At 39.0% G+C, this 26,947-nt stretch overlaps 1 protein-coding gene across 1 annotated transcript in view; it reads left to right on the forward strand.

Annotated features, from left to right (window-relative positions):
• Nucleotides 1-1,497: 1,497 nt before the first annotated feature.
• The window catches only part of IMPG1 (interphotoreceptor matrix proteoglycan 1), a 63,464-nt gene continuing 38,014 nt past the window's right edge, over nucleotides 1,498-26,947 (forward strand). Inside the window, exons 1-5 of the mRNA XM_061460441.1 lie at nucleotides 1,498-2,095; nucleotides 13,153-13,386; nucleotides 22,474-22,640; nucleotides 22,854-22,882; nucleotides 25,764-25,831. Of these exons, the coding sequence (XP_061316425.1) occupies nucleotides 2,029-2,095; nucleotides 13,153-13,386; nucleotides 22,474-22,640; nucleotides 22,854-22,882; nucleotides 25,764-25,831 (565 nt within the window). The 5' untranslated portion in view covers nucleotides 1,498-2,028. The remainder of the gene's footprint in view (nucleotides 2,096-13,152; nucleotides 13,387-22,473; nucleotides 22,641-22,853; nucleotides 22,883-25,763; nucleotides 25,832-26,947) is intronic.

Below are 26,947 nucleotides of genomic sequence, written 5' to 3' on the forward strand. Positions count from 1 at the left end.
AAAGGTACGAGTATGTTTTATTAAATGTTTGTCTCTTCCAGTACATGAAAGACTCAAAAACATGTTTTTAAATGAAAGGTTGGTGAAGGATTTTTGATTCCTGGCTCTTGCGTCACTGACAAGTCTCTGCAGAGTAATTAAGTAAATCTTTATTGCACATTTTCAAAATGCAGTCTGATGCTTTTTTTTTTAATTTATAATAGAATTAAAGGATCACATTCCTATCGAATTTCATGGGAAATTTGGAACCTAAGGTGATCTGAGAAAATAATCTGATTTATGCCAATCCTGCACTTTCAGATGTCACCTGAAACAGCAGATCCCACCTGAGAAAAATTCCCCACATTTCCAGTTGTTGCAGGTTGAGAGCTGAAACAACTAAAATTAGATAACAGGGGAAACTTCACCTTTAGACAGTAACATGCTTACGAAAGCTTACACGGTTTGTAGAGGTACTTATATGATTACAGTATATAGCATATGATTATGATACATAAAATATAAAAAACAAATATTGCTACTGCTAAAGAATAATCCTTAGGTATTATTTGAATTATCTCCAGTGGAAATCCTGATTATCTCCACCATTACTTTGCATTGTGTTGCTGGCAAGGTATTGTTAATTAGTTTTATTTGAACAATAAAACAAGATGCATGAAGCAATAAACATAAAGCATTAATATAAGCACTGATCATAAGAAGATTGTGAAAATAAAATTTGAAAAAAAAAAAGCAGATCTTATTTGGTCCCAGACCTATCTCTGAACTATCTGGTCTTAGCAGTTAAAATTAGGCAATCTTGGGAAGGGAGGAAGGTTACAATTGTTTAAATCCTAAGTAAAAATAGAATACTGACTGAGTTCAAATGAAGGTTGTTCTGAAAGTAACTTGCACTTACAGATTCTTGCTGCCAGTCTAGATACTTCCTATGTTAAAGCACAGTTCACAAAAATCTCTAAGGGGTACAGACCATTACAAGTGCCCACATGGTAACTTTTCTAGATGTAATACAGCAAAAAATGTCCTGGAAAATAAAAAGTAAGTCTAGAATTCTTACACGTGCCAAATATTTAACCAGAATAGTTATTTGGGAGACTGGAACAAAGCTGTTTGAAAAGTGTATTCACTCGCTGCCAGTTCTTGTCCTGATTATAGCTATGCGGTTGAAACAGCATTTCCTACCACCGTTTCTTATTCTTCCTCCCTGAAACATCTTCCCTCCCCCATTTCCAGTGTGGCATCAGATTGTGCCAGCCTTGAATATTGCTGCAATTTACTGCTGAATCATCATTGCCCTGCTGTCATAGATCATCATCATCACTGCCCCAACAGGAACATTGCAACGGCAACCTTTTGGTATGAGAAAGGAGAGCAGCTTCCAAGACACATGCAGTAGAAAAAGCTGAGTATAGTATGTTCTTTCAGAAAAGGCTGTCTTCCTCTTCAAAGAAAGTTCCCTGGGGTCTATGATCACTCTTTTGGAAACAGTACAATTATTTCCTGCCATGATTTCGCCTCTGCTCACACGCAGTACCTCCAGAATGCCCAAAGGATCAATGTTCAAAGGCAATGAGCAGTAGAAGAGACTTCCGTTGTTTATCATGGTGCCACTGAAGTCTTCTGGGGTTGACAGATGCTGCTCCAGAAGGTTAATAAGATGAAGAAAGCTCTTCTAGCTGGACCGTAAGAGGGATTATGTCTGAGGAGCAGATAAACAGATTATTCCAGAAACAGACACTGCTTTTTTTTAAGACTTCGTCACTCTTGTCTTACCCCTCCAGCTCCCCAGGCTAAGTGTGTGTGTTGCAGGGGTTTGCCCAGCTCCAGCATTCTGGCACCTGTTGCACTCTTTGCTTAGTTGCAAGTCAATGCAGTACAAGGCTGGGATACCTGAAAAAAAAAAAAAGAGGGAAGATTTGTGGGAACTTTATTTAGTTGTTTAAGGAAAAGAAAATTATTTTAATTGACTTAAATATTTTGATTTCCTGCATTATTGATCTTGAAAACTGTGAATGATCAGTAGACAGCATGCATTTGAAAACTGGATTGATATTTTTGATCATTTGCCTTGCTCTTCAAGTTCAGGGAAGCAGAGGTAAGTTCATATATTAAATGCTTATATGAATTTACATTGTTTCTGTTGAAAAAAAAGCAAGTTGAAATATCAGGTTATTTTCATATTACAAAATTGTTTGTTTGGAATTTGGTATTTCGACAATTCAGCTAGAGAAAACACAGTTACTGACACTGCTATAAAGTTGGAAAAGAAACACTAGCAAGAGTTCTTATGTGTGTTTCCCAGGCTTTACAATCTCTGTATGAGATGCCATTTAGTTTTCATTTATCTGCACATGTTCTGTTATGAAAAAATATAATTTCAGAAACAATTGTAGGGAAGAGGTATAATAGCTAAAAAATGTCTCAGTGCTGAAATTGTTAAAGATGGTCTGTTATCCTTGAAACAAAGTATATCTTTGTATTTACTAGCCATTGTCAGAAACATCTGAAACTTTTATATATATACAAATTCTGGAGGAATCAAACATACTGGCAAATATAGAAAAAATGCAATACCGTTAAGGATTACTTTAGCTATAATTGTAAAATTATTTGTAAGAAAACAAATATAGACAGCTCCTGTACTTAGCACAACAGCTAACTGCTGCTCCTTTTAAAAACAGTAAAAAGTTCACAGTAATTTTAAGTCTTCTTTAACAACAAAAAAAGTATGATGGTGTGAGTTTTCCCTGTTCAGTTCCATATTCAATACATTTAGAGCCTTGGGGAACATATTTAATTTTGGGAGAGGTTTCTTACTAACTTTTCCATCTATGCTTTGATATTTACATAATTGAATTAAAAGTCAACATTACAGCTGCTTTATGCTTGCCCAAGTCAATGACCTCCTATTTATGTCAATCTCACTCATTAATTAAATGCAAAGAATGTGAAGTGATAAAAGGGAAGTCTCCTCAATGGCATTTAAATATTTGTTAAAGAGATGGTGTGAAACAAAACAGGATCTGCTGTCAATAATACATAGAAATTTTTATTTACACTTTTTTTTTTTTTTTGGTCCTGTTTTTCTTTGCACCGATTTTCTTTAAAGAAAAAATAAAGAACGCAGTTCTTTTATCTCCCTGAAATGATGTAAATCTTCCCTAGTGGTCAATTACAGTGCTGAAAAACTCCTTGGGAAAAAGTCATGTGTTAATTAACGCTAGGTTTATATTCTGTTGCTCTTTGAGTTTACTGTTTAATTCCATTTAAATAGTGTCGTTTAACAATTAATGGTATTTTGGAAATGTAACAAAAAGTGAGAGAATGAGTGACAGTTCATATCTGACAAGAAGAAAAGTTATATCAAAGTGCACTACTTTTGCATTTAAGTTGCATATTCTATGATGGAAAGAGCTAGAATGAATTCCAGGTAATTTGTGCATGCTTCATGGCATCATTACAGTCCGCATTTATAATTACGATCTGAGAATGCGACAATGTAAAAAGTGGGGTCACACAGTTTCAACCATTGTACAGTGTGACTCTATGTTACAACTTATTTCCCATAAGAGACTTCAGCAAAATCCTGGGAGGCTATACAGAACTGTGTGTTATTTTCCTAAGAGTTGTAGTAGAAGGTTTGGTGCATAGAATGTTTTCAACTCTAAGGAAACAATGACCAATAATAAGCGTCATGTAACATCTTGCTTACATAGCAGTGTTGTGATTTGCTCATTTTTCATAGCTTTGAGAGTAAAAAGATTTTTTTTTCATACATGCATGTAAATGATATACATAAATGTGAAATAATTACCTTTTATTGTCACATAGTCATAACATATATAAAATTTTAAAATTATGTTTTCCCAAGTATATGCACACACATCTCAAAAGACTTAATGCTTATATTTAACTTCTTTACTAGAGCAAGGATGCTGCCATTTGGAGGCTGTCCAGAAGCACCTCCAATTCCACAGTAAGCAAACAGGAAACTGCAGGAAACAAAGTCTTTAAAGAGAGAGTGTTTACCCTTGGCCATGACTAGTGCCAGAATCCAGGATATTACTTCAGGACTTGAACTCACGTCTTTGCTACTGTCCTGACACAAATCATCTCTAAAATGGGAAAGAAAAGTGAGGGGATAAGAACTTTGCAATAGCAAAAAAATCTATGCACAAAATAAGACACTAGAGCAATTTTTAACTGTTGAATTCTAAACCACTGAAAACCCAGACCAACTAGCAAAGTACAGAGAAACTCTGAACTCCCCAAAACATACACTGTTGCTGGGTAGATCTTAGCAATTTATACTGAAAATTTAAGGGAGCCAGAGACTGTCCAAGGCTGTTTAGTGTTATTTTTTATTCAGCAAGCAAATATCTGCTGTTTACTCAGCCATCCTTGAGGACACAAAGGCTTTGTGTGTGCTCTATGAAATCATTTTAATGCATTCTGACTTGCTCAGCTGTTCCAGTTCAACACTAAGTGCTGAAGATGTTCATTACTATAATTGCACTTGAAAAAAAGGTTAAGCAAATTTTTGCTAAAGGGAAAGGGAAGTCAAAGAATATAAGGCTTCAAAAATTAAAGAAAAAAAAAAGAAGACATCTGCTTTTTGAACTAAGATAATTTTCTACTTTCATCCATAAAATAAGAACTACTAAGTTAAAGTTATGTTTCCTGGTTGTGAAAATTAAACTGTGAAAAGTAAACTTTTATTCCTTTTCTAAAAATGTAGCACTGCATTATATGTGGGATTTAATCTTATCTATTTTCTGGCTAAAAGCCAAACCTGAATAAAAATACTAGAATATTGTTGCTGAACCTTAAAGATTAATTCCAGCTATAATCACATCCATACCATAATGATTAGTGAACTGTGTGTGAATGAGCAGTTAGATATGTGGGATTTTTTCTCTGAAAACAGCTGTGGTCAAAATGATCACTATTAATAGTAACAGGGTTTTCCCCTTTACAGGGAATTAATTTACAAGCTGCAATAAAGTAACTTTGCCTAGAGTCTTAACCTGCTAGAAATGCAGACTACTGTTTATTGCATTCTTAATTTCTCAACTAATTGTCCTAGTGGCTTCAGCAGTGCACTAAATGGTATGGCAAAGAATCATCAGATGCAGCACACACACTGTCATATTCCCAGAAGGAAAACTGTATGCATTTTGGTGCTTTTAAATATTTTAAATAATTTTTTTCCTCTATGCTTTTCTACCTCTGTCCTATTCTGAATCCCTCTGTGATTAAAATGAGTCTTCTGTTCACAATAAGATCACAAAATCCTTCCACCTTTATCAGAAATTAAGTGCACTATCCTGCACATTCCATGTGCTTTGCACTTTGGAATTCCAGCTGCATTGCAAACAATTGCTTCCCCTCAGAAATGAGTGATATTGAACAACACTTCCTAAAAAGAAATATCTATTGACCTGTCTGCTTGTCTATACGTATATACTGGCATACAGTCACTATCAGCTGCTATTTACTGGACAGACACTTCAGAATAGTAGCACATCTTGAAACATAAGATTAACAATCACTTGGGAGTACGCTGACACCTGATAGAGTGTAGGTATGTTTATATACCCTTACATAATTGCAGGTATGTTTATATACCCTTACATAATTGCAGCACACCTTATCATTTTCTGCAAGCATGCCAGCAGTATAAACCTTATAATATATCTGACAGAGTAACACTGTCATCCTCATTTCACGAAAGCAAGAAGACCTCAGGTGTAACACAGAAACTGAAGCCCTGACCTGTAGGAAGCATTGCAGTCATAGAAGACAACAGCAGTTGGTTCCTATGCTAAGACAGTTGGTTTTAGAAGCAGCAGGCTGATTCTCAAAGCAACTGCCTAGTCACATAGATGTCTGCAAAGCGGAAAGACCCAGACTCATCTCTACAAAGCTAATTGTACTTAGACCACCATGTTTATCTTTGCAGTGATGAGGTTCTATTGGCTTATGAATTTCTACTTCTGCGCAGACCCAAAATTACCTTCTTATGGGTTCCTCTGAATCTTTCAGTACTCTCTCAGACTTCACCTAATTGAATATTAAGTCTTGGTGACCCTGCTACCTGAAATACCAGCTTTAGTGGGTATGCTCCAGGTACATATTTCATACATATGATTCAACAGAGACCATAGAAGCCCCAGCAGTTTCAGGTAAGAAGCAATAAGGCACTCAGCTTTCATTTTGTGATTTTATGGTTACAGCACAAAATGAAGACAGTTCTAATCAAGTTCTTTTTCCTTTTCTCTTCCTCAAAACTTGATCAATCTCATCTAGCCCAGAAACTGGCCATGCTTGGAGCAAGAAATTGGACAAGGTGACCTCCAGGTGTCCTCCCAACCTAACTTGGTCTATGCAACTTGACACATAACTAAGTAAGGTTAAGTCCAAGGCATTCTCTGTCAAAATGAGATGAAGAAAATTAGCCAGAGAGTGCAGACTGTATTGCAGGATGAGTGCTCCAAACTCTGAGTAAATTTGAACAGTTCCAACCACACAAGTTAATGCAAAGAGATGGCACTATGGGTTCTCACTCCTAAAGATTTCTCATATGCCAATCATCCTAATTGTCATCATATTTGAATGCAGTTACCTCAATAAGCCTATTCTATACTGCAGCATTTTGACTCACACCATCAAAATTGTTGAAATGTTCATATATACAGCAAAATATCACTGGAACTTGAACTTGTGTTGTCTCACTGACTTTCTCAAAGTATCAAGATTCCAGATCTTGATTAAGACAGATTAGAAAATGACCAGCAGAGGTGCACAAGTGCTTCATCATGGCGGATTGGACACATCCCTCCAAAAACTATGCTAAAAGAATAAAGCATTTTTTTGTATCCTTTGATGTAAACCATATCAGATAATAGAACGGCATTTCAGGTCAAATGTTTCTAAGATGGCCAAGGAAATATGAATAGATACATTTCATATGTCGACATTAAAACCAGTCATTCTTCAATGATGTTTCTAGCCTGGGTCATGGACCTTCAGAGACTGTTACAGGATTTAGATGTTGGCATGAAACCATAGATGGCCCTTGGTATTCTTTATGAATTCCAGCAGCAGAAGTTAGTAGAGCTGATGAATAACAAGGAAGATTCTTGACCAGAATTTGCACTTATCTGTCTGAAAGAGATACTAAGTTAAGAGCAACTAAATTCTTCATCTTCCAATAATTCTTTATCTTCCATAAATGTTTAAAGGAGTATTATCACGCATTCCCACCAAGAAGCAGGATTTATGAAAACCAGCCACTTACTCAAAATCTCAAGGAAAAACCGTTGGTACAGGTCTAATTCAAAACAGGAACACAGTCTTTAAAAGGCTGACAATTACAGAACTCACCTTTTAACCAGGAGCCAGGAGCTCTGCTCTTGTATCATAGAGAGCTTGACCATGGCTTGTGAACAAGTGCAGGTGATGTTTTGTCATGCTAAATCCAAGCAAGAGAAACAAGGATCAGATGTATTTTGTCTTCAGTACAAGTTCCCACTGTACAGGCAGTGCCTAGCACCTCCCTGACATTTAAGACAATGCCATGTCTTGCACAACACAATATATTAGTAGGTACATGAAAGGTTCTGTAGTGTGTAGACACCATCTTTGTGGTATTCATGCAGGAAGTCTTCTAGTGAACACTGGTCAGCTGAACATGGTCTTCCCAGCTGTGTCCTGGAGCTGGCCCCCATAGCTTTTTCTTTGGCACAGTCAGATACCCAGGCTTCATTCCATGGGTAATGTTGCTATTTAGTGACATTTAAGAATGTCATTCACACAAGCCAACATACCAAACGGGACTACAAACCTTATAATTGTCAATATTCATTTGAGGAATTAAAATTAATTACTTTTAATATAAATGCCTTAGGCTTCTTCCTCTCTTTTAGGAGCATGGGCATTCTTCCCTGGCCGCTGTTCATCTTCTTCTGAAGCTAGGTATCAATGTCAGCTCCTTATCTGTCAGCAAAACATTCCCACAGTAGTGGATACTTTTTTTCCCCAGCAGTTCACTGGCTATGTACACTAAACATGGAGAAGTGAGATCCGAACATAGTTCTCTGCTGTGCCTCAGCTACCACACTTAGTTCACAAGTAAGACCTATTACCCACCAGAATGCAATAACTGCTGGGGCAGAGTCCCCTCAATAATTACTCTCAAAGTTCTTCCAATGTGTATATAAAGTAGTTAAAGGGTATATTGGACCCCAATATAAGTACAGGCAAGACATGTAACCTTGTGTTTAAGAGCACTGATCTCTCAGAGACAAGACATGAGCGGATTAATTATTAGTATTAACTTTTCTAATATGGGATTCCATACTTTCCAGTTCTTTAAGTTGTGAGACTTCATGGTTGTGAAAACAAACTTGGAAATGCAAACACAGGCAGATCTATAGTGTCTGGCAAAGCAGCCCTTGACATCAGCAAGAGTATAAGGGCTGGGCCTTTAGTTCTGCATCTGCATGGGAGGATAAAACTTGTTGCATGTTTCTCTAGGAGAAGATGGGTGCTGCTCCTAGTACTCATGGAGGATTTAGGCTGCATTTGGTGATAAAGTCATGCCATATTTTAATCTGTCCCTGTTCATCTAAGCCCCTTCAACAGTTTTGTGCTGATGTCACTTTGAATTTTGCCGCTGAAACCTCTAATTATCATATTTTAAATTCTTCTCTTTGTATACAATGACATCTTAACTTCCTAAGGTCAAATGAAACCAAATGTGTACTTCCAAGTTAATGCTGTAGGTAAATGTTGCTACACTGAGATTGCGGAAAAAAAAACCCAAAACCCGGAATAAAATTGGAGGCTGCTCAAAACTGATACTATCAACAGCTACTAATGAATAAAGCTGTGTAGAAAAGCATCTTCTACAGTTATACAAAAAAATAGTATGAATACAATTTTCTTGCTCCTGTGTTTATAAAAGGAAAATAAACCCAACAACGAAACACTGGCCAATTATTTGAATGGCTTTAAACTCTTTTTTTCTAGAATGCAGGTAAATATTGATGTAATTTCCCTTTTCACAATGCAGATTATTGAAACCACATAGGAACTGTCTCTTTTTAAATCTGTTTCTCCTGACTTGGTTTTATTTTTTTTTTAGTGAGGATATAAATGTAATAATTTAATGATTAATTTAATGAGGGTATAAATTTAATAAAACCACAGGGGTGAGGCCTGGCCTAATTCTAATGATTTTAGATTTTTAATTTGAGAGATCAATACCATTTACCTGTCTGAAAACAAAACCCGAGAAACGATACCATGTGCTTGAGAGACCTGTATGAACATCGAAGCACTTCGATTAGGCCCTGTATGAATAAGAATGCTTGGGAAATTTTGGGAATATTTGGGAAATTACTTTGCCATATTTTGAAAGTCTTTTGCTGTATTTGTCTAAGTTCAGGCCCAGAAGTCAGGAACTCCAAATTTTAATAATGGCTGACAGTGACCCTGTAGATCACCTGTAGATCAATAGCAACTTTTTTCCTCAAGTATGCCACGTAGAAAATGGGGTGAATGATGAAAATTCTTTCATGTGAGAATAAAGTACAGTTACAGCTTTGTTTAGGACACCTTACAGACTAAGATAAATTGCAGTAAATTGTTATAGGACTCTTACAGTTATCTGCCCTTCTGCCCTAGAACTGTCAAAGCAAACTAAAAATCTCAGACATACTTTTGAAAGGTAAAGCTGAGACAGTCATCTTTGTGAAACAACAGAATTAAAAAGTCAAATTGGACAGGGTAAACACTAAATATATTAATGGCATACTGTTCTCTTGATAAAAGAGAACAAGAACAAAATTACGAAAATCACTTAAGTAAAACAGCCCAGTACTATTGGATTTTATTTTTTTTTTTTACATGATCTGTAAAATTTGCACCACTCCAGTTTACTCAGTTACTGTGTTGCGTGGTAAAAAGGGATCAGCTAAAATTAATAGGTTCAATTTCATAATAGCACAAGTCTTTTGTGATATTTTTTTTCCCAACCCACGACACTGAAAACAAAGCATCTGAAAAGTTGCAGATGGATGCATACTACAGGAAATGATGTGGCTGAGCCCTCTGGCAGTCTTAAGTAAAGAATTCTCAGTTCAGAATTTACACAGGTGCAAGGGAAAGCACAGGACTGAAGAATTATGAACAAATATTGTTTATACCAGAAGACAGGTTTTGTATTCACATTCAGCAAATATTACGAAGTTTTGGACATTCATGTAGAGAGAGGGGCTGATTTCTCTAGTTCAAATTTTGCTTAAGTTAGTAAAAAAGGTGATTTCAAGAATCAGTGTTACCAAAAGTTTACTCTAGCAAGTGAAATTTATTAACCACAAGATATAAATTAAATTAAACCTATTACAATAAGTATACGTAACCAACAGATCCCTCACACACACACACACACACAAATTAAAAAAAAATATGGAAATTGAAACGAAAGAATGAAAAGAGAAAGAAATTATGCCTCCCCTGAACGGGCTAGCAGAACAGTGACAGCTGGAAGCAGAGAATGCATGGTTACCTTCTCAGATTAAAAAGCCCAACAGTAAACCTGTCATATCAGAGTTTGAAATCATTGCTACAATCATTTGAGAAGAATCTCCTTTGTCAGTGTTATGAATAATGCAATTCTTAATTCAAGTTAAAAACTTAGGGGTAAATCCTGGGGAAGAAGCAAATCCTTCAAGAAAGGCCTCTACTCCACGCGAATGCTGGCAAAGTGCTTAGTGACAAAATCCTCTGCCCCAGTTGGTCAGACTGCCTGGGCAGCTGATCCTTTACAGTTAATATATCTTGTAAAAGGTAACAGACTCACAACTGCCTACTTTCCATAGAAATTTTTGGCATTTTCTCCTAGAGGATTTCAGAAATCTGCGTTGAGTTTTCAATGGCATTTGGATCTTTCTCTCGCACCCCACGTATCATTCAAATAATTAATGTCTAACTGATCCGATGTTTGGCCACTTGTGGTTTCTGATGAACCCAGAGCCCTGTTTTCACAGGGGAAATTCCTTTTATGCAATCTGTATTTATGGTTCATGATCTGACATTACTGTGGAAAAATTACTTCCAGTTCATTTAACAGCAAACACTATATGACTGCATTATTTGAAATTACCTTGCAACAACTAAACAGTTGGTGCAGAGGTTGCTGCCTCCAACATGCTTTACAAAGCATTAACAACCACCTGTTGCTTTCATTGTATAACCCCATCTTCATATAATATTTATCATAATCAAGCAGTCAACTTTTTTCCATACTAGAGTACCAACTATCTCATAATAAATATATGATTTCTACACAGTAAGGATTAAGTGTTCATTTTGAAGTTAAATAAGAACTGAAACATATATATATACATACACATATGAACACCAACATATATGGTAGAGCTTTTCTCATTCTTTACTCCAAGAGCTATCCTTTTTCTAACAGCGTGCCTTTCATGCCTTTCAATTATTTTTCTCGTCATCTGCCCACTTTTCTTTAAACATTTAACACAGTTCCAGATTACCAAGATAATGTGTTTTCACATTCTTTATTTTCTCTTGATTTGCCTAAGAACATGATTAGTGTGTTATATGCAGCATTACATTCCTTCTTTTCCAGCAAACTAATAATTTATTTTTATAGTATTACAGCCACAGTAAGCCCTGTTATTTCCCTTTATTCTTCTTTAACAAGTTTTTAAACCATTCTTCAAAGCAATTTTTTCAATTCATCATTCAGATACACATATTCTATGTCTTTCTTTCATTTTCTCCCTTAAAGTTTTCCAATTATCTGCAAATTTTACACTTTCCTTTCAAAACAGATCTTTCAAAATATCTTTTATTCTGTTTATGTTATTTCTTTATTTTTATTCTGTAATAACTGCATCGAATGTATGAAAATGCAACCCAACAAAAGAATTTCCAAATTAACTTTAACGTTTTTATTAAAATGTATGCAAAATTTTGGAAGACGATCTCAGATACTAATTGCTTGTTACATGATCCTGCAAAATGCCATATTCCAGCTCATTTAAATGTGTACCTGAGATGCTACTTTTATCATCAAAATTTTTACATTAAATTTTGCTATGTCACGTAATACCACATCACAAGCACTTTGGAAGTGAACAAACTAAGTCCTGAATTTTTATGCGCCTTTTAAGATGGGGGTTCCTATGCTTGAGGCCATTTTGACACCCTAGAAACATTTTTTGTAACTGAATAGCTCCATCAGTAAAACTTAAGCCTAGATCTCCAATTCCCCCTCACTGTTTTCACTTTTTTCTACTGTAGTTGTTCCACTTTACCAAAAATAGAGATTTATTGAGATACACCACCAATCATTGGGTGGCAAAGAAATATAATTGCAGTCTGCTCTGATTAATATTCTAGTCTATGTGGGGGAAGGAGAGAGAAGCACACTGTGGAGCAAAAAAGGGAGACTGGAAACAGCATTTTCTTTCAATAAAACTTCTGTTCAGCTCTTGGAAATAAAAGTGTTTCAGGTCCAGTTCTTGGGATGGGTTCAAGTCCATGAACCTGATGTGAAGGGAGATGTGCTTTGAAGCCCAAAGGAAAGATAAGAATATCTTAAAAGGGTGCAGATTTAAGGTACAACTATTTCTCATTTTACTTACCTGCTAGCATAGACACCTTTTTATACTGTAAGCTGACACAGATATGTTTCACTGTCCCCAAGCTCCAGACTGTTATCACTGTACTGTAAATTTCTCTACAAGGTGACATGCTCACAGATGAGATGCTGTAGCATTAAGTTCAAGCACTTAACTATACTTTGTGGATCTAACCCAAAGTCACTTCAGAAAACAAAACTTAGGGCTTTTGAAAAATTTTACCCTGTGTGTCCTGGAATCATGTATTGAGATATAAGGAAATCAGATACCAGGTCTCTTGAGTTCCAGTTCCCCCGTGTGATCACAGGGCATTTCTCTTCAGCGTAGTAATTCAGTCAAGTCACTGACACCAATGAAACGTAACAAAAAGAACACTCAGGTCCTTGCCAGTTTCCAGACATGGTCTTGCATTGGATACCTACTGCCTATGCAATGTATGTTTATGTACATGCTCGCTTTTCTTCTTTTCCAGAAATCCCTAATAAACTAAACCGTGGTGAAGCCAAACATCTTGCAGAGGCCTCAGGGTCAGAAAAAACAGAAAGAACAACAAAGAGGTCCAGAATATCAACCATAAGGCGGATATTTGACATGGCAAAGCACCGAACAAAGAGGTCATCCTTTTTCTCAACTGGTGTGAAAGTTTGCCCACAAGAATCAGTGAAGCAGATTTTGGCAAGTCACCAAGCTTATTATAGATTAAGAGGTAAGATCATGATTGCAGTATATACTTCTTTCTTGAAAATATTTCTTTTTAATTGAAGAAACAATTATCCAGAATCTTGTTCTCTTGCTCCGGGCAATGTACATGCTATTTGCTTTATGCTTTATTTTTACACAGACAATCAAATGTTTCCTGTACATCAGCATCATTCAAGGCAGACAGTTACCAGAACAGAACAAACAATGCACTCAAAAGACTGATGAACTTAGTGTAACTGCATAGTGTTCTAGCATGGCAGAACATGAAGACCAAATTATGCTTGCATTACTGTGTAAGGATGTACCAGCTTTCTCAAAAGTGCAGTATCATCATTGCTACTCAGAATTAACCCCACCAGCTCAAGACAAGTGATGAAACTATTCATCAGTCACTGCATAAAAAAGTTGGTGGATATGTAGTTAATATTAAGTCTGTGGCAGTGTTGGCATGATGCAAACACTGAGATAATTGCCAGGAGTTCAAAGACCTCAGTCTAAATTTTAAAATGCCTAGAATGTTTTTCTGCGCTTTCCCAATTAATTCACTCCCTCTCCAGCCCTTCTTTACCTCTCTTGATTGTAGAAAGCCTATAGAACTACCAGTCCAATTCAGCCTCTAGAGAGCACAGTGAAAATAGGTCCATGTTTTTCATGATTCCTCTCTTCCTCCCTCTACCTCTCCCAGTCTTTCATTCTGTGGTTGTTCAAATTTGCATTAGAAAAATGCATATTTCTGTGCTTTAGCTAGATGGTCCAATGCTAATTCTAAAATCCAGTCAGCACTTCTAGGATGCAAGCATCTAAGGTAACATCTCTCTAAATCAACTAGCATATTCCTTAAATCAGCTTTGCTTACCTATTTGATCTCTATGTTGGACTTCAACCAATGCAAGTTGCATGTATCTAACTTGCCTGCTCCTCAGTTCTCTTTCAGCGAACCAGCTAGTTCCCGCTGATATAAAACCCAGATGCAGAGCTGCAAAAATTTTTATCCATGGTCCACTTGCTATAGGCAGAATAGACAAACTACACCAATGTCTTTATCAGTTCCTATAGATACAAACACATTTGGTGTCCATTGTCGGAATGAATTCCAACTCAATTAGACAGAATTCTGAAATGTTTTAAAGAGACTGATCCAAGAAGCCTTTCTTAAATAGTAATCAATCTTCAAAGTTTCTAAAACTCACTGGTCATATCCCCGAAAGTAAGTTATCCTGGGAAAGGCTGGTATCATTGACCTTAACTCAAAGAACTGCAACTAGGACATTTTCATTTAAAAACTGATGATGACAATACTACCACCTTTCTGGAGAGCAACCCATCAGATGGAATATTGGGATCTCTGAGTCTTGTAGTGCAAGCAGGTTTAAACTTATGCCTCTTCTTTCTCAGCAGTGTCTTACACTCACAAAATTCTCTGCGTAGGCATCATCCAGTTCTGAAGCTGAAGCTGGAGTACTTCCCCAAAAGTATAAAAGAGAACAGATGACTGCAGCTGAATAATTTTTCCGCTCATTCAGCAAAAAGGTGTTTCTGCTCCCCTGAATATCTACACATTTTCAATTACAATGTCTTTTGTTAAAAACTCAAAAACAAAAAAAATCATTCCTTCAAGAAAAGATCCAAACCCAAGCCTTCTGTCCTCCCAGCTGAGCATGTCAATTTACCTGGTGAAAGTGGTAAATGAAAAAAGGTAAAAGTGACAATGTGTTGGTGCAAGCATTATCCTTGAAGCTGTAGTGACAGTACAAGCCTTCATGAAAAGATAATCTGGTAGACACAATGGGGTCTCATAGCATATGCCTATCCATGGAACAATAATTTTGTACCTTTATGTCCGTTCTTTTCTGTATCTAAAGTCTAGGAGACCACTTCCACCCCTCCATTTAGAATTGTAATGGCACTATGGATCATACCTGCCCTCATTTCATTGCTTCCTAAGAAAAAGTACAAGTTTTTTTCCTAACTTTTTTTACATATACCTATTCCATGCTTTCAGGAATGAGCACACAACACAAAGCGGCACAGACAGTTGCTACTTGATACCCTGAGCCTAATGTGACCCTATACCAATAAGACACCGTAGCTTAAGTCACCATGAAGACAGTCCCTCATGCATGGAATCATCTGTGACACCTCCTCAGCTCTGCAGGTGTCATGTTTACTAAACTCTGGTAACTGGATTACTTTTCATCAAATAGTATATATTTATTCACCAGTTCATGCTCAGAAGAACAGATAACAGAGTTGTAAGAAAAAGATGATAGAACGCAGCTTAGGTGCTTGCTGATAATGAGCAAGTCTCTTCAAAAGACAGCATATTCCTTTTTAATAGTCTGACCACATCTGCTCCACATGCAGCTGCTCTACTGGGAGGGCAGGTTGTTTCTGAGGTATTATTGAGGTGCCCTGACACAGCTAGGTGAGTTCACCCCTACAGCAAGCTTAGAAAATACCTAGAAAAACTGATTATACTAATTTCAGACACACCAATATGAAATACAGATAGGAACTGGGCGCTCCCCAACCTGGTGCACCCAACAGACTACTACCCGCTGCTGGTCTTCCAGACAGGTGGGGAGGAAGCTGCTTCCCGCAGTCTGAGGGGGATGAAGAAAGACTACAGGGCCTTGGGGCAGATGGTGAAAGAGTCTGGGGCTCAAGTGATCTTCTCCTCTCTCCTTCCATCTTCCACTGATGTGGGAAGGAATGGGAAGATTCAGTTCATGAACAATTGGCTTCGAGACTGGTGCTACAGGCAGGGCTTTGGATTCTTTGATAACGGCTGGTTTTATAGGGCACCAGTCTGGACAATGACAAGTGAGAAAGGTTTGTCTCACAGAGGGAAAAGGATGCTGGGGCACGAATTAGCAGGGCTCATTTGGAGAGCTTTAAACTAGATTCGAAGGGGGATGGGCTTGTAGCTGGACTTGCCCCAGTGGGGCAGCACTCCAGAATTAATGAAGACTGGGAGGCCTCCTATAATCCTAGGGTGAAATCGGTGTGCTCAGCTCGCTCCCTGAAATGCCTGTACACCAATGCGCGCAGCATGGGAAATAAGCAGGAGGAGTTGGAAACCTGTGTTAAGTCAGGGACTATGATCTGGTGGCAGTTACAGAGACGTGGTGGGACAGCTCACATGACTGGAATATAGTCATGGAGGGCTATGTCCTTTTCAGGAAAGACAGGCCAGCCAGGAGGGGTGGTGGGGTTGCTCTTTATATGCGGGAGGAACTACAATGCACCGAGTTCTGTCCAGGGACAGATGATGAGCGAGTTGAGAGTCTGTGGGTGAGAATTAAGGGGCAGGCTGGCAGGGGGGATATTGTTGTAGGTGTCTGTTACAGACCACCGGATCAAGGTGAGGAAGTTGACGAGGCCTTCTACAGGCAGCTGAGAGCGGCCTCACAGTCACAGGCCGTGGTCGTCGTGGGGGATTTTAACTTCCCTGATGTTTGCTGGAAGGACCACTCGGCAACCCAGCCACAGTCCAGGAGGTTCCTCCAGTGTATGGATGATAACTTCCTCCTGCAAATGGTGGATGAGCCGACCAGGAGAGGAGCGCTGCTGGATCTCATCCTCACTAACAAGGAGGATCTGGTCGAAGCAGTAAGGGTTGAGGGCTGCCTTGGCTGCAGCGACCACGAGATGGTGGAGTTCAGGATCTTGTGTGGCAGGACTAGTAGAATACCAAGTAGAATTGCAACCCTGGACTTTAGCAGGGCAAACTTTGGCCTTTTCAAGCAATTGCTAGGGGAAATCCCATGGGCAGGGCTGCTTGAAGGTAAAGGGGCCCAAGATAGTTGGTTGACATTCAAGGACTGCTTTTTCCGTGCTCAAGATCGGAGCATCCCGACACGTAGAAAGTCAAGGAAGAGGGCCAGGAGACCTGCGTGGCTAAATAGGGAATTGCTGTGTATGCTCAAGTGGAAGAGGAGAGTTTACAGGTCATGGAAGGAGGGGCTGGCCACTTGGGAGGAATATAAGGCTGCTGCTAGAGGATGTAGGAAGGCAGCTAGGATGACTAAGGCCTCCTTAGAATTAAACCTGGCAAGAAGGGTCAAGGACAGCAAAAAGAGCTTTTTCAAATACATGGCAGACAAAACTAACACCAGAGGCAATGTAGGCCCACTGATGAACGGGATGGGTGCCCTGGTGACAGAAGATAAAGAGATGGCAGAGTTACTGAATGCCTTCTTTGTCTCTGTCTACTCTGCTGCAGGCAGTCCTGAAGAGCCCTGTACCCCTGAGACCTTAGATGAAGTCAGGTCGACGGAGCGGTTTGCCTTAGTCGATGAGGAATGGGTTAAAGAACAGTTGAGCAATCTGGACATCCATAAATCCATGGGTCCAGATGGGATGCACCCGCGGGTGCTGAGGGAACTGGCGGAAGTCATTGCTAGACCACTCTCCATCATCTTTACCAAGTCTTGGAAAATGGGAGAGGTGCCTGAGGACTGGAGGAAAGCAAATGTCACTCCAGTCTTCAAAAAGGGCAAGAAGGAGGACCCGGGTAACTATAGACCGGTCAGCCTCACCTCCATCCCTGGGAAAGTGATGGAACACCTTATCCTTGGTACCATCTTAAGGCATATCAAGGATAAGAAGGTTATGAGGGGCAGTCAACATGGCTTCACCAGGGGGAAATCATGTTTGACCAATCTCTTAGCCTTTTATGAGGAAATAACACGGTGGATGGATGATGGCAGAGAGGTGGATGTGGTCTACCTTGACCTCAGCACAGCATTTGACACAGTCTCCCACAGCATCCTCGCGGCTAAAATGAGGAAGTGTGGACTGGATGATCAGGTAGTGAGGTGGACTGCGAACTGGCTGAAGGAGAGAAGCCAGAGAGTTGTAGTCTATGGGGCTGAGTCTAGTTGGAGGCCTGTAACTAGTGGAGTGCCTCAAGGGTCAGTACTGGGACCGGTATTATTTAATATATTCATCAATGATTTAGATGAGGGAATTGAATGTACTATCAGCAAGTTTGCTGATGACACTAAGCTGGGAGGAGTGGCTGACACGCCAGAAGGCTGTGCTGCCATCCAGCGAGACCTGGACAGGCTGTAGAGTTGGGCAGGGAGTAACTTGATGAAATATAACAAGGGAAAGTGTAGAGTCCTGCATCTGGGCAGGAACAACCCCAGGTTCCAGTATAGGTTGGGGAACGACCTGTTAGAGAGCAGTGTAGGGGAGAGGGACCTGGGGGTCCTAGTGGACGACAGGATGACCATGAGCCAACACTGTGCCCTTGTGGCTAAGAAGGCCAATGGCATCCTGGGGTGTATTAGAAGGGCGGTGGTTAGTAGGTCGAGAGAGGTCCTCCTTCCCCTCTACTCTGCCCTGGTGAGACCGCATCTGGAGTATTGTGTCCAGTTCTGGGCCCCTCAGTTCAAGAAGGACAGGGACCTGCTGGAGAGAGTCCAGCGCAGGGCAACGAAGATGATTAGGGGAGTGGAACATCTCTCTTATGAGGAAAGACTGAGGGACCTGGGTCTCTATAGTTTGGAGAAGAGGAGACTGAGGGGTGACCTTATTAGTGTATATAAATATATAAAGGGGGAGTGTCACGAGGACGGAGCCAGGCTCTACTCAGTGGCAAACAATGATAGGACAAGGGGTAATGGGTACAAACTGGAACACAAGAGGTTCCACTTAAACTTGAGAAGAAACTTCTTCTCAGTGAGGGTGACGGAACACTGGAACAGGCTGCCCAGGGAGGTTGTGGAGTCTCCTTCCCTGGAGACATTCAAAACCCGCCTGGACACATTCCTGTGTAACATTATCTAGGTGTTCCTGCTCCGGCAGGGGGATTGGACTAGATGATCTTTCGAGGTCCCTTCCAATCTCTAACATACAGTGATACTGTGTGATACAGATAATTATCTCACTCTAAGGCAAAGCAGGTATCAAGTACTGAAAATAAATGTCCCTTCTCACAGTAATGAGCTTTGCAAAGTGCTAAAGGCAACAGCTTTTAAATTGCTAGCAAGCTTTTTTTTAAATTTTACTTCTAATGCTTGAAGATAGCATTCTACAAAAGTATTTAACTTTAAACAACATTTTGGATAAGTGTTCCTTCATCTTGAATGTAAATTATATTTTCACAAAGCCAAAAGTATAGCTGGCTTTGTTGACTCTAATACCAGAGCAATCAGCAAGCAGTGACAGAGGCAGTCATCACCCATGAATGGGAAGGTATAGCAACAGCTGAGATAAACTGAACTGGTTCTGTTCAAAAGACATTGGTTCTAGCAGGCACAGAGCCATGTTGGTTATCCTACACAACTGAGTTCAGACACTGCACAGTATCTGTGAATCCACCACACACAGATTTCAGAGGACAGCCTGTGTGTGGTATGTTAACCCACCAAAGCCACTCTATCATTCTCCTCCTCAATTGGTCAGGGGACAAAACACATAATGAAAGACTCATGGGTCAAGATAAAGACAAGGAGAGATCATTCACTGATTACTGTCACAGGCAAAACAGACTCAGCTTGAGGAAAACTTGATTTATTAACAATCAAATCACAATAGGATAAAGAGAAATAAAAACCAAATCTTAAAATCACATCCCCACCCCCACCCCTCCCTTCTTCCTAGGCTTAACTTCACTCCTGATTTTGCTACCTCCTTCCCCCCAGCACAGAGGGACAGGAAATGCTGGTTACTGAAAGGGAATCTGAGCTCCAGCACCTGCAGCATCTCCTCTCCTCCTCCTTCTTGGTGTCTGCAGAGCTGTTGTTCTCATCTAGTCTCACTCTCCAGTCTTCTCCAGCTGCAATTGCTGAAGCGCAAATATTTTGTGTGTGGAGTGGTATCTAACTATAACCCAATATATATTAGCATAGTTAGTCAGGTAGGCAGTGGCTGTCTAGAGGAGGAAACAGTTCATCCTCTGGGATCTTTTCAACTTACAAAGAAGAGGAAACTTCAGCAAGACGTTTTCAAAAGTTTATTCAGAAGCATAGGCCCACCTGACCATCCACCTTTGTGACTCTCAAAACCTCACTTCTGCAAACATATGCAAGACCTGCATTTCCAGAATCATCAATGGAAAGTAAACCTTTATGAACTAGCTGCTGCTGCTGCTTTCTCCTCTCCCTCACATATTCATGCATGTCTCAGTGCTAGAGAGCAAGGTCTTTGCAGCAGGAACTTATCTTTTGCAATTTTTCCCTTAAATGCCTGACAGAGTTCCGACTGCTAGAAAAATAGATCAAAAAACTAGATGCCAAGCCAAAATAGGTATTCTAATGTATTTTGGAACATACTGCATCTGAACTTCACAGCTTTCTTGCAGAAGGACTGAGCCAATTGAATATGTAAAAATCTCCATTGTTATGTGTTTCACATAATCAGTTTGCATCCAATAAATTAAGTTCCCTTAAACCCATTCCTGAATATCATCTTTTTAAAGTCTTCCCTTCTGTCTTACTCTCTATATTCATTCTCATTCCCCAAATGATACGGAACACTACTGTTCACTCTGCAGCCAAAGTACATGTTAATCTTGTGTGATATAGCCTGGCATTTTACCAAGTGATTCATCACCATGGAGGAAATATCTAACACTGAAAAAATAACTGTGTATAGTAGTGTAAAGAGGAACAAAAACATGTTCTTTCTTTTCAAAGGAATTTTACTTTTAATAACGGATATTAAGTAATTCAATTTTTCCACAGGTGTTTAAAGAAACATAAAATTATGTACCTGCTGTAGAACACACTTAAGATTTTGAAACACTGAATTACTTTGAAAATCTAGAATATAATGAAATCATTTTAGCCTGTAGCATTTTTCCATTAAGAAATTTTTTATCTGTGTAGGAAATATAAAAATTTTAAATATGTTCTGCTTATCTTTTCTAACATAGTTAACATAGTAGTGCACAAATTTTTTTAATACAATTAAAATTGTGATTATTCAAGTATGATGACTGCTATATTACTAGAATATCCAATATGCATCCTTGGATATATGTACTTTTGAGATGAAGAAGGTGTGCTCTGTGTTTGCCCCTTATTCACCATGATGATGATTCTATGATTCTATGATGATATCAAGCCAAATTAATCTTTCAAAATGAGAGAAATCAGCAATTGTTAATTTAAAGATGGCTACTCCTTCAGCGTAAAGCCAAGAGCAAGGTCATACACTTGGGTCAGGGCAATCCCAGGCACAGCTACAGGTTGGGCAGAGAAGAGATTCCAAGCAACTGGGGAAGGACTTGGGGGTGTTGGTCGATGAGAAAATGAACATGAGCCAGCTTCAGTGTGCGCTCGCAGCCCAGAAAGCCAACCGTATTCTGGGCTGCATCAAAAGGAGTGTGACCAGCAGGTCGAAGGAGGTGATCCTGCCCCTTTACTCTGCTCTTGTGAGACCTCACCTGGAGTATTGTGTGCAGTTCTGGTGTCCTCAACATAAAAAGGACATGGAAGTGTTGGAACAAGTCCAGAGAAGGGCCACGAGGATGATCAGGGGACTGGAGCATCTCCCGTATGAAGACAGGCTGAGAAAGTTGGGGCTGTTCAGCCTGGAGAAGAGAAGGCTGCGTGGAGACCTCATAGCAGCCTTCCAGTGTCTGAAGGGGGCTATAGGGATGCTGGAGAGGGACTGTTCTTTAGGAACTGTAGTGATAGGACAATGGGAAACAGGTTCAAACTTAAACAGGGGAAGTTTAGATTAGATGTAAGGAAGAAATTCTTTACTGTAAGGGTGGTGAGGCACTGGAATGGGTTGCCCAGGGAGGTTGTGAATGCTCCATCCCTGGCAGTGTTCAAGGCCAGGCTGGACAGAGCCTTGGGTGATATGGTTTAGTGTTAGGTGGGTAGGTGTCCCTGCCCATGCAGGGGGGTTGGAACTTGATGATCTTAAGGTCCTTTCCAACCCTAACTATTCTATGATTCTATGACTGCCAACTCAGAAATGTTTAAAAGACCTAGAAGTCTAAAAATACCTAGAAGCTAGACTTTTTTACTAACTACAATAAAATGTGTAAATCCCAAATCACTTTAAAAAGGCTTTCAAGTTTACTTTTTGTTACAAAGCATCCATCTCCAGCCTCTTTCTTCTTACTCAGTCTGCCAGGAAGCTGTGTGGGAAGCCTTTCGTATTTTTTTTGACCGGATTCCTGATACTTCTGAATATCAGAACTGGGTTACTGCCTGCCAGAGGGAAACTTTCTGCATATTTGACATTGGCAAAAACTTCAGCAACTCCCAAGAGCACCTGGAAATAATCCAACGGGTAAGGATTACTGACATTTGTTTAGAAACTGTGGGAGACTCCCAAGTCCCTCCCCATCTGCTTTTATAAAAGCAAAGTAATGTTCAGGAAGAGGAGGGGGCATGTATTAGAAGGAAAACTTAAAAGTACAATAAACAAAAGAGCTAACAGGACTCTGCTCAATGGTTGGATACACCAACTAGTAAAATGTTGTTTTTCTTAATCTTTTTGCAGCGAGTAAAACATAGAACCTTCCAGGAAAGGTAAGTAGCACAAGCAGAACCTTGCTACTTCATGTTACTGCCTTTTGTGAAAAAGATACGTGTAGATGTGCATGGATGCGAACAGATGATACACAGATAGCGCTGTGATGTATTTGGTGTGTGCTGTGAGAGCTGTGTTGTATACTGTAGGTATCATGGTACACAGTGACTGAATAACAAATAATGAAGGTAGACAAATGTCTGAGTTGCCTGTTCACCTTGAGACCCTACAGAATGTCTTCTTTGACTAACGTGAGCATGAAACAGTGACAGAGCAAGGGCTATGCATTCGACTAGTGTTGATTGGGAGCATGACAAAAGATTACCCAGAACATCTATCATTCTGAAAAGGAAATTCAGCCTTTAATCAAAGTTTATCTGGAGGTTACATTGAGCAGTAATATAAAAACACTATGCCTTCACTTTATCTTTGCCCTACATTTTTATGTATCAGCATAGTGTTAAATAAGGTGATGCTTTACTTCATAAATTCTTGTAAAAAGAAAAAAGTCTCCTGGCAATGCTCAGAAATCTGAGAATGGCAGGATTAAAGCTGCAATACTGAATTCTGTCACTTTGCATATAAATACTACAGTACAGCCAGACAAATCATTGTTCACAGTTTCTCTGATTTATATATTTTTTTTCCTTTGACTTTTCTTAGATTTTAGGGTGCAGCAAATAATCATTCCTGCTCCTTAATTACACTGTCTCATGATCACAGAAGATTTTTGTATGTTTGTTCATCATGACATGGGAGCTTTGAGCATTATTCTTTCTCAGAAATATATTTTTAATAATGTAGGGCCTAATTAAACTTCCCAGAACTCTAAAGGGAGGTCTTTTCATTCAGTCTAGTGCAAACACCAGCAGCAAAGCAGTAACCAAAGTGACTGATCTCAATTCTTGTGCTCTTTGTGTACAGTACGGTTTTCCCTAGACACAGTTCAGAAAGTGAAGTAAATTCTATGAAATTACTGATATTCTAATTGGAAATACATGCAAACATGATTAAGCACTGTTGAACTTCATCTTTAGCACTTTGTGATTTGGGAAACATTTTGTATCTTCTGTAGATGCCATGTAAAGAAATCAGTCTCCAGTTAAAGACATAACACATAATTAGTTAACATTGTGAAAACTCTACAAATATTTTAGTTCTCACTACACAAGGTATCCAGAGGATGTGGTAAATACAGTTTTTTCATGTTCTTTATGTTATTAAATAGCCAGCTTGGTCCTGTATAGAAATGCAGCCCAGCTACCTTTTCTGTCTATGCTACAAGCTTCACATTGTCTCAGTTAACACAATATATTATCTGCAGTATCCTTAGTTCCTTCACTCCTATTAGTTTTCACAAACCCACCACTAGTGCACTGCCTTAATAACAGCTATTTCTATAGAAATCATAATTCTGTCCTCATGTATTTATATGATTGGCCTTTTTTTTTTTATGCTGTGGGGTTTTTATCACACTACTTAGAACCTGAAACAGCCGAAATCCTTCACCCACAAATTTCACAAAAAAAATAGCAAAACATGAAAAGATTCTTATCTAAGACTCCAAAAACTAAAAAATGAATGACATAATGAATGATTCCAAAAGCTAAAAATGAATGACATTTTGGTTTTAGAGCAGAAATTATTCTATAGACTTACCTCCACTAAAATTTAACACATTTATTATAAAATGTATTTATGTATACATACCACCTCTGCTTTTCAGGCAAATGAACAGTTTCAGTTACACAATTTATTCATCAGCACATGACTATAAAGCTTGCAACAGAAAATTATATCAACAATACAAAACCAAAGCCTGTGATGTGAGGCAGAAAATCTGTACATAACACCCACTATATTCTTGAGTTTTCAGCTGCCTACCATGGAGACCATGGCAGGCACTAATCCATGAATATTACATCTAGATCCAGTCATAAACATTCCTAAAATTCAAAATAATCTTCATCCAGGAATCTGATTTGAAATTATCATTAGTTGGAAGCATTCTTATAATAGTATAATGCAGGCTGACAATAGAAAATGGGAAGTTTAGATTAGATGTAAGGAAGAAATTCTTTACTGTAAGGGTGGTAAGGCACTGGAATGGGTTGCCCAGGGAGGTTGTGAATGCTCCATCCCTGGCAGTGTTCAAGGCCAGGTTGGACAGAGCCTTGGGTGACATCGTTTAGCGTGAGGTGTCCCTGCCCATGGCAGGAGGGTTGGAACTAGATGATCTTAAGGTCCTTTCCAACCCTAGCTATTCTATGACTCTATGAAAAATAGGTCACACATCCTCTCCTCACACCAAACCATATGAGACACGCTTGAAACCATGAGATGTCCATTAGTTCTAAAACTAGAGCCCTCATTAAACTATCTTAATAGGAAGAGATACAGCAAAGGAAACAGTTGTTGGTTTAGATAATGTACAAGAAGTCTTGATTCCATTTTAGTCAGCTGTCAATCTTTCATAAACTTCAAAGGGAGAAAAAGTAGACCCTGTGCAATGATTTAATCTTTGTGACACCATCCCTCTAACTGCTGGCAAAAATCAGTCATGAAAACTTATAAGCACACTTTTGACCGGACTGGTAATCCTTGGTAGAGGAATATATCAAATCAGTATTTTTATTTACTGTAAAATCAAATATCATATTGAAAAAAAGGAAAGGAAATATATAAAATGTTAAACATAAAATATGATCTGCTGTTCCATTGCCTGTTTAACGAGCTTATCAAATATTCCATCGGAAATAAATTCTCTCATTTAAAGTACACTAAATATAGGGGTTATTTCCTTTTTGGTTTTTTTACACCTTTGCAATTGCTAGTACAGCATGCTGATCTTTAAATCATTCCTTTCTATTTGATTGATAGGAAAGATGAAATATCCACAGAGAAAACAGGTGGCAAAAAGCTAGAAGACATTTCTTCCATTCCTACAGGTAAAATCAATTCTGCTTGCTGTGTGCCTGCCCATTAAATAGACTTGCTAAAACCAGTGATTCACAGATCTTAGAAGGCTGTAATTTAACAAATGCCGTAGAAGCATGACAAGTACAGTAAAGTACAATGACATGCTTTAGCAAAATAAGCTATAAGAAGCAATTTTTTATTTGTTTACACCATGTCTGCTGCTCAGATGCAGCATTCCAAGTTTGTTTCAGTCTTTAAATGCACCCATTTTCCTAGTTTCACCTGTAGAGAATAGAACTAATTTTGCTTCAGTTATGAAATAACATTTAAAGTGTCAGCTGCCACACTGTTAGCCAAAACAAACAAGTCAAAAAGCCACAATGATATCAAGACATTCATTTGAGCAGATTATTCCAAATAGACCTACCAAAACTGTTGTGTGCTATAGTTCTTTCAAATAATATTAGAAATTTATGCAATGGTAAAATTCTGCAAATATAAGTGGTTTGGTTCGAGGACAAAACATCCTGCATGCATATTTTTGAGGGGAAAATATGACAGAATGTCATTAAAAATGACAGCATAGTAATTTTGTCCCTAGATGGAAAATTCTGTCAAAGATTCTTGTTGCTTTAAATTGAGCCTTTAAGAAAGGTGGCTATCACAGAGACGAAGATCTCAATTGGCAAAATTGAGCTTAGACATTTGGTGATGTCGTGGTTTAAACCAAACCAGACAACTCGTTCACTCACTCCCCCCCCTTCTTTCCCTCCCCCTACTCCTGGAGCGACTGAGGGGATAATCGAAAAGAATGCAACTCCCACGGGTTGAGATAAGAACAGTTTAGTAACTAAGGTATAACACACATCACTACTGCTACCACCAATAATAACAATGATAAAGGAAATAACAAGGGAAGAGAATACATCACCTCATCACCAGCCAACTGATAACTCGCCACCCCCAAGCCCAACCAAGCACCAACCCATACCTCCTCCAACCCTGCAGTCTCCCAGCCCTTCCGCGTAACACCCAGTTACCTCCTGGGCATGACGTGCTGTGGTATGGAATACCTCTTTGGTCAGTTTGGGTCAGGTGTCCTGTCTCTGCTTCCTCCTGGCTTCCCCTCCTCCCTGGCAGAGCAT

Source organism: Pezoporus flaviventris, unplaced genomic scaffold, assembly GCF_033815535.1.
Source record: "Pezoporus flaviventris isolate CSIRO_AGI_PZ_B2104156 unplaced genomic scaffold, CSIRO_AGI_Pfla_v1 ptg000031l, whole genome shotgun sequence".
Lineage (NCBI taxonomy): Eukaryota > Metazoa > Chordata > Aves > Psittaciformes > Psittacidae > Pezoporus > Pezoporus flaviventris.